The sequence below is a fragment of the Lathamus discolor genome, chromosome 2, assembly GCF_037157495.1.
Source record: "Lathamus discolor isolate bLatDis1 chromosome 2, bLatDis1.hap1, whole genome shotgun sequence".
In the NCBI taxonomy this organism is placed as follows: Eukaryota; Metazoa; Chordata; class Aves; order Psittaciformes; family Psittacidae; genus Lathamus; species Lathamus discolor.
Genome location: NC_088885.1, coordinates 4,327,266 through 4,336,248, shown reverse-complemented (window position 1 = coordinate 4,336,248; position 8,983 = coordinate 4,327,266). Strand labels below are relative to the sequence as shown.

General features: G+C 46.5%; 1 protein-coding gene across 1 annotated transcript; it reads left to right on the top strand.

Moving 5' to 3' along the window:
• The first annotated feature begins 2,055 nt into the window (after window positions 1-2,055).
• On the top strand, window positions 2,056-3,758 carry TMEM158 (transmembrane protein 158). The gene has a single exon (XM_065665517.1). It carries the CDS (start codon window positions 2,303-2,305, stop codon window positions 3,251-3,253), a length of 951 nt encoding a protein of 316 aa, XP_065521589.1. The 5' UTR covers window positions 2,056-2,302; the 3' UTR covers window positions 3,254-3,758.
• Window positions 3,759-8,983: the final 5,225 nt, after the last annotated feature.

The following is an 8,983-nucleotide window of genomic DNA, read 5'->3' as shown; positions in this document are numbered from 1 at the left end:
CCCACTTCACACCTCCTCTACCACACTGAAAAATGCTGCTGTGACCTACAGTGCATATTAAAGTTCCAGTTACAGCTACAGAATCAAACCTACAAAATCTATGCCCTGATCTGCCTGTGACTTGTAGGTCACCTTTGGCTGGCCCCTGCTTTCTTTATGCTTCAGCTTCCCCAGCCATGAAACTACTTTGTTCTTTGAGATTTATGGCTGGAAACCACAGAACAGAGCTATCTATTAATACTACTTCTAAAGAGTTTTCAAGTGTGCTGCAACCTCTTTGAATGACTGAATCCATGTGGAGATCAATTGTATCTGATAGACCTATAAATGAAATCTCTCCAAAGGGCCCTGCTAGATAGTGGCTATCAACCAATAATCCAACATACTTTCCACTTCTTCTACCCACTTGCTCAATTATTCCTTGATGAAGAGGAATAGATATGAGGCACCCATGCCTCTCCAGCCTGAAATAAATTGCCCCTTTTTAGTTCTTTGCTAGGGTAGTCTCAATGATGCTAAATGCATTGAGCCTTCCTGTGACCAATTATTCTTCCTAGCTCCACTCTCCCTCCCCAAACGTCTTCACAAATCCCCCTGATTGCATTCAACCGCGTGCTGGGAGTTGAGACCAGAAGAACTGAAGCTCTGCCTGAGAACATTTGCCACCCACATACCGCAACAGTGTTCAGGAGCTAAATCTTATTTATGAGGCTTAGTTTCATTTCCAGGTTCTTTGTGCCAAAAGCCCAATGCAATGTTATTTGTGCCCATGAGTGCTCGCGCAGTTTTGGCTTGATTTGCTACACACTGGCTCTCTCTTAATATGGTTTGGGGTCTGTAGACACAATACAACGGAAAAACTTATAGCCACACTAGTGCATGAGTCTGTGGATATGACAAAGGACATTAGGAGATGCATGTAGAGACACATTCAAAGGACAGTAAACAGTACCAGGGAACTCTTCAGAGACATTGAAACACCACTGGAAGATGCAAAAACTGTATTGTAACATCTAAGCAAAAACCCAGAATGGGAACCGGGACACTTGCTTTGAAAGTTTCATTAGGCCTGTTTCTCTGTGCCCAACTAAAGCGCTAGCTGAACTATAGGCATCTGGTAGACAATACCTTTTGGGCTAACTTGGGACTTGAACACAAGTCCATTCTGGTGCTCAGATCTCTTAAATAGAAGGCAAACAACTCTGACTTTTGTTGTGACATGGGTTTTGGAAGAAAAACTGACTCTCTCGCTTCATTTTTGTTGAATTATAACAAGTCTAAAACTTACTCTCTACCCTCATTTACCTGAAAGACTTGAGAGTGATACTACAGGAGCTCGTTCTCCAAGTGAGAACTTGTCCATGTGTTGCTTGAGGTGGGACCATGTATGATGTGGGACCAATGCCAGCCTCAGAGGAGCACCTTATGGAGTTCTTTACATTGATTGTCCCACATATACTTGGGAAAACTCAGGTTTTGCATTCACGTCTCCCTTTTGCATCTGTATTTGTCAAAAATGAGCTGCAAAGGCAACGAAGAGAGTGTCAGTTATGGATGCTTGTCAGGAAAATGTAACGCTACCCCATCCTCTGCCCAAGGTAAAGGCTAAGGAACGTTTATCATTTGCCTCATGCACTTCTGTCCCTCCCCGAGGCTCCACGTGTTACAAGACCACGAGCCTCAACCTGTGTCTATAGCACAAGGTCACGAATCAAGCTGGAGTACGTAGCTTGATTATAAACCGCCATGCTTATAAAGCAGCCTTCCGGAAAAAGCAGCCAAATCTCACAGTGGTCCTTGGAATAAGCTTCCACGTTTACATCTTTGCTACGGGGGCTGGTTGCGGGATGCCTTGTGTCTCAGCCCGGGAGCAGATCCCGGGGCTGAGTCGGGACTTGCAGAGCACCGCTGGAAGGGCCCCTCCACTGCACCCTCTCTGGTAGCTTAAACTCCTTCCTCCGCCTCTCCCCCGTCATTTTCCCTTCCTATAAAGTCAAGTGAATGAGGTTGGCTCCTGGATGCTCTCCCCGAGCCGGGCCGGCCCCTCCGGGCGGTGCAGCGGGGCCGGATCGGGGGAGGCGGGGAAGGGGGGAGCCGCTGCCGTCACCGAGGCTCCCGGCTCTCCGCCGCGGCAGCCCCAGCCCCGCTCCCACCCCTTCGCCTGCCCCCACCCTCCTTCCCTTTCTCTCGCTCTCTCGGCGAGAGCACTGGTGCCTCCCTTCCCAGATGGCAGCCGGCAGCGCGATGCAGCCTCCCGCTCCTCCTTCCTCCTCTCCCTCCTCTCCGGCTCGAAGTTAATGCCATGCTGCCGCTGCTCCTCCCGGCGCTGCTGGCCGCCTGCCTGCCGCCCTGCCAGGGCTGGAGCCCCTCGCCGACTGCCAGCGGGCAGGAGGAGCCGGAGCAAGAGCTCTTCTTGCCCGCCGTCAACTCCTCCTCCAGCTCCTTGGCCAGCCTCGAGATGGACCTCGACGGGGCAACAAGCAAGGAGGAAGGCAGCACCTCCAACCCTGGCACAGCGGCTACCCCTAGCCAAGAGCCTTTCCCTTCCTCTCCCACCTCCTCTGGGCAGCAACAGCAACACCAGCACCAGCGTCCCCATCCGCAGCCCTCCGAGGACCCGCACTGCAATATCAGCGTGCAGCGGCAGATGCTGAGCTCGCTGCTGGTGCGCTGGAGCCGCCCGCTGGGCATCCAGTGCGACCTCCTGCTCTTCTCCACCAACAGCCACGGGCGGGCCTTCTTCTCCGCCGCCTTCCACCGAGTTGGGCCGCCGCTGCTCATCGAGCACCTCGGGCTGGCGGCCGGCGGAGCCCCCCAGGACTTGCGCCTCTGCGTCGGATGCAGCTGGGTGCGGGGACGGCGAGGAGGGCGCTTGCGGGGCTCCGCGCCCCAAGCCCCCGCCGCATCCTCTTCGTCCTCCTCTTCCTCCTCTTCCTCCTCCTCCTCCTCCTCCTCCTCCTCGCTGACCTACCCGCCGGCGGCAGAGCCCGGCCAGTACTGGCTGCAAGGGGAGCCACTGAATTTCTGCTGCCTGGATTTCAGCCTGGAGGAGCTAAAGGGGGAGCCGGGCTGGCGGATGAACCGCAAGCCCATCGAGTCTACCTTGGTGGCTTGTTTCATGACTCTGGTCATCATCGTGTGGAGCGTGGCCGCCCTCATCTGGCCCGTGCCCATCATCGCCGGCTTCTTGCCCAACGGCATGGAGCAGCGCCGCAGCACCTCCGCCGGTACCACCACCGCCACCTCCAAGTAGCCTCTCCCGGTGACTCCCCTTCTCTTCGTCGTATCCCGACGGGCCGGACTCTGTCGTGTTTTTCTTGTTTCCCTGAGGGGAGCAGAGCCTGCTCCTGTGTGCTCGTTTTGTATCTTTAATACCCGTTTTAAACGAACCTTTTGGTAAAAAAAAAACTAACACAAAAAAAAAAAAACCCAAAAAAAAAAAACCAGAAGAAAAAAAGAGATAAAAAGCTGCCAAAAAAATCAACGCAGGAAATAAAAGACCTTCCCACCCAACCGCCTTTGTTGTAGTCGGGGTAGCTTTTTGTATATGGATACAGTTTGAGTGGGTTTTTTTCTTAATTTACAGAAAGGGAAGTCTCTTCAGGGCAGGATGAAGAACTGGAGCAGTATATGTGTTGTTATTGCTGAAGCTGAACTTTAATGAACCTTCTACACTGTATTTCCCAGTTAAGATAGTGTGTATTATTGTAGCTCTGCGTTATTTGGCTTTTAATACAGAAGTTTTCTTTCTGGAGTCACCATGGCCTTTTGTTGGTCTATTTCTGCCAGGGTGGGATGGAGGGTTTGGCTAAAAATGGGCTACAAAACTCCTATGAGGGTTACCAGGGTTGATGGTGGGAGAAGGGAATCCCAACCACAGTCTGAATGGTGTTTACCTTATGCGTACAGTAGATTGAGGTCTATACGCCTGTATCCAGGGTGTGTGGGGTGGAATGGGGAGCACGTCTGTGCAGGGACCTTCCAAGGTGATTTACGTCACAGAGCTCCACAGGGTATGGCTTTCTCCTTGGTGGGGTGGCTTCAGTGTGGGGGCAAGTCATTTCTACAGAGTGTGTTCCCTGAAAATACAGGAGAGAACACTGGGGCTGCTCAGCCTGGAGAAGAGAAGCTGCGTGGAGACCTCAGAGCAGCTTCCAGTGTCTGAAGGGGGCTACAAGGATGCTGGGGAGGGACTCTGCATCAGGGACTGTAGCGATAGGACAAGGGGTGATGGGTTCAGACTGAAACAGGGGAAGTTCAGGTTAGATCTAAGGCAGAAGCTCTTCCCTGTGAGGGTGCTGAGGCGCTGGCACAGGGTGCCCAGAGAAGCTGTGGCTGCCCCATCCCTGGCAGTGTTCAAGGCCAGGTTGGACACAGGGGCTTGGAGCAAGCTGGTCTGGTGTGAGGTGTCCCTGCCCATGGCAGGGGTTTGGAACTGAATGATCTTAAGGTCCCTTCCAACCCAAACCACTCTGGGATTCTATGAAAAACAACTCGGGTGCAGTGTATCTGTGGGAGGCATGGTAATATCGTACCTCTCTTTCATCTACCGGTCCATGGGGTTGCTCACAGAAAGCCTGTAGAGTGGCGAGAAGGCAGGAGGTGTTGATTGAGAACTGTGCAAGTGTGCAAGGAAGAAAGATGTGCAAGGCTTCTTCTCTCTTGTTCGAGCAGGCAGCTACACAGCCTGAAATATCATTTGTTGTATACTTCCAACTGTTTAGCCTGATGAGAAGTTGCTCTATTTGCCTTAGATGTCGTTAGTCCAGCTGAAGTTTCAAACCAAAACGTGAGCTAAATGAGAAAGACTTGCAGTAGGAATGCTCATTCCTTTGTCAACACCAATGCATTTAATTTGTTAGGAATACACAAGCTCACATGAGGCTAATTCGATGTATTTGTAGTGTTTTCTTCCCTATGGACTGGTGGAAATGATTGGATGAATGTCCGCAAGGATTAAATTCTTAGGATTCCTATTTTTTTAATTGAGAACAAAATAAAATAAATGCACGTTTTATGAGTATGCTATCTGTAAAAAAAAAGAATGCAGAGAGAAAAAGATGGACAAACAGCAGAAATAAATCAAGATGATAAAATGATCCATGTTACCAGGCTACCTACCTCTGCGCCCGCGGTTTTTCCTATTCATCTTAATGGGCACGCCACTTGAGTGAACACTGCTGTAGTGTTGCTATCAGAAAGCAGAGGACCCAGTCACCATGAGAAGTGTCCATCTGACCTGTTGATCCAAAGGGCACCTTCCCTCGTACACTTAGTTTACAGAGCCTTGTATTTCTTTCCTTGCTGTGAAGAACATAGCGTCATTTCCACCTCGTGCAAGTCCTTCTATGCACAGAGATGCTAAGAGAATTGCTCTACATGTGGAATAAACCTCAGAGGAGCTGCCATACTAGGGAAGAATTTAATCTTTTAAATGAAGATGTACTTAGGGACAGTTTCTTGTTTTGGATGAGACGCATTTAGGCAGAGGGTTAACAACTGTTGGAGGTTTTGCTGCCTTTTCAGTGCATTGTGGGCAGGGAGCCTGTGTTTAAACGCAAGGTTGGAATCTCTCTTCTGCTTCTCCTAGTTTCACTAGAGATGTGCTGTTGCTTTTCTGAATTGCATCTCCATAAGCAAGAATCATAGAATAGTTTGGATTGGAAGGAGCCTTCGCAGGTCATCTGGTCAAGAGAGGGGTGTTGCTGTCTGAAACAGGCAGCTTCAGTTATTAAAGGGTTATTATTCACAGTTGTTGCAGACACCTCCCAGCTGGCACACCAAAACTGGTACAATGCGGTTTGTGTCTTCTAACGATACCAGCTTGAATACAAACCTTGCAAACAGGCAGTGCCACACTCAGAATAGTTTGCTACTTTGCTTAAACAGTGTGATAGAAGGGACAGATAGAGAGGTTTGCTTGTAGGTCTCCTATAAATACCCTTGTAAGTGGAGCTACTATTAAAAATCTACTAAAATGTGAAATGTTTAAAACACAAGGGTGGCATTGAACAAAGAAGCAACAAACCCAAAAGGCAAATCTCATCCAGAATACAACAAACTGCAACGTTTTCAGGGTGTGCTGAGCCTCAGACACAATGTGCAAAGAGCACGTCTAAGCTAGGGAAGGTGCTTCCTTAGGTCACAGTAACCATCGGCCTAGGGATGTTCCCTTTGCAGGGAGAGGATGGTCCATGTTTCTGTGCTTTAAAGAGGAATTTGAGGTTCAGTGAAGGGCACAGGTATTACCTGATTGAGGGTTGAGGGTTGAGCTTGGACCCAACCCCCTGAACCCTCTGGTTTCAGTGAGGAGGCAGTAGGGTTTCTCCTTTAAAGAACAGAGAGTGGAAACGCGTTATGCAGATTGTGAGTTGCTATAATACCTAACATCAGTAACCCTGCTCCCATAGCTGTAGCTGCTACTATGACTTTAACTAACTGATAATTTTGAGTAACAAAAGGTGCACACAGCTTTCGCCCACATCCATGGGAATTGCATCTGAATCAAACCCAGGAGAGTCAAGCCCAGCGCGATGCGGAGCGCTGTATCTGTAACCCAGCTGGTTTTAGATGCCAGCTTCAGACACCAAAGTGTCTTCTTTCTTTGCTTTTTGACTGGCAGTGGAGCTTGCTTTGCTGGGGATGATTCTAAGCCTTTCTTATTCCTTTGGATTTATTCCTAAAACCAGTTGGTAGGAGGGTCAGCGCGAGAGCAGGTTAGTTGCCATATATAACTTCATATTATTAGGGAGAGCATATTTATGCTTATATACACATACATCTGTACATGAAGACTTACTGTGTAAAGGGAGAAAAAGGATGGTGAGAAACAAGTCATACTGAATAACACTGGTTTTCCTTCACTATTTGGTGGATCGTGTTCCCTGGTAAGTGATCCTGACTTTATTTATGTACATTGTTGGAAAGCAAGGGGTACCTAGAAACAGGGGGACTCGCTCGATTTCCTTTTTATGTAGTGCAACTATATTACAGATTTTTACTTCTTTCATTTCATTCCAGGAACCAGGAACTCTTTCCAGAGAGAGACTGTTATAAAGTGCTGGTGTTAGATTGGCACATATTCTTTCTGTATATTCAGACCTCAGAATTGAATCTCCTTCATGTATTTTCTTTGTTATGATTTATAGATGCGTTAGAAGCAAAAGTATACAGACAAATATGTAGTTTTAGCATGCAAACAGTGTTGCTGTTACTTGGTGCCACATTGCTTCCCATAATAAATATATTAAAAAGTAGCACTATATGATAATAACTGTATATTACATCAGCACACTGTTGTTCAATAGGTTATCAGTAATCAAGAGCAGTTTCGTATGTCAGAAAGTACAAGTATTGGGGGCAAAATTGCCGTACGTGGATTAATGTGAGAGTTGTTACTTATTCAGGACTTAGTTCATTTAGTGCTTTCAATGATTAATACGACCGCAACAGCAGCAATGTTTGTGCAGTGAATAACACTCAATATGAGTAAGGGCTACTGAACCCGGCCCTAGAAAAACCTAATTAAAAGACTTAGTTGGCTGAGTAATTATTACTCATTGTGACCTTCGCTTGCTGAATAAAGGTACCTGGAGGGCTGATATTACGTGATCCCAGGGGCTGAACAAAAGCCCAGTGAAATCAAATAGGTAATTGAAGTTTTGTATGACTGAAGATCAAAGAATCTCTATCTATCTAGATAGAAGAGTAGGTATCACATTCTTGTTCCTCTCTGGTATTTATACACGCAGTTTATAAAGCCAAAGCCAGGATTTCTCACTCCAATGTAAGGCCTTGCTAGTGTGGGAATTAGCTTCATTCTGATGCTAGTGTGAAAATGCCGCTTATTTTTATTGCATTTTACTGAATAAATGTGATTTTTTAAAGCATAGCTCAGAGAAAGGTCTTGATTTGTCAAAAAACATTTTAGTAACTGTGTAAATATCAAATCTCAAACATATTCAGACTTCCAAACATAAAAAAACTTTTTAGCCAGTAACTGATTCAGGAAAACACATTTTAAAACAAAACCATTGCTTTCCACTTCTCCCCTCAGAAGCAGAACATTTCAATCAAGATCAGAAGTGTGTTTGAGTGTTTCATGTTGCAAAAGTGATATTGTGGGGAAAATAAATCTCTTCCACGATTTAGAATTGGTAACGGTTTGTGATGGATGAGGTTCTATGTTTCTTGTCCCACCTTCATAGTGATTCTCATCCAACAAGTTGCCCCAAACGATTGTAAATTAAAAAAGCCCCAAACAATTAAAGAAGTAGCTTAGCCCTTTTTTTTTTTTTTTGTTCCTATTCTCTTATGCTAAGGGAGAAAGCAGCGTGGTCTAAAATTTGGGATATTCATTTATTGGATATATCGGAATGGTGCTTCATTAGATTTGTGGCCAGACTGTCACAATACAAATGTCTTCCAAGATATGGATCCAAACTCGTACGAAGTTTGATCATTTATATGACAATCAGAGTCTCTGGACCTGCATGTTGGGAAAGGCAGGATCTAAAACCTTATCTCTTATTTTAGCTTGCTTATTATCTCCACAAGTTAACAATGGCAGAGCAGAACGGGAAGATCCAAACATCCGATGAAACACTGTGTCGCTGTGTATTTGACTTGTTCCTAGCTGTCATAGGAAAACATCTGATTAATGAGACATGGATTTGAGATCGATGCCATTACGAGGGAGTGAATTCACTGGGAGTGTGAAGTTAAACTGTATTTTTGTCCCTTTTGTGGTGAGACTCGCTAGAAGCAGTGGGACCTTACCTTGTTGGTGTCATTCTGGGTGTTGCTAAGCAACATGAAGTGGTTAAAACGGAGCTACAGAAGAAGAGCACGGAGGAATAAAGGCAACAAAAGACATAGAAAAAGCATAAAAGAGATGAAATGTGCCAGCATATTCTGCGACAAAGTTGCTAAGTATTAACGGGGAAAAAGGCAGTGATTAAGATCATAGAGAAAAAAGAGAGCT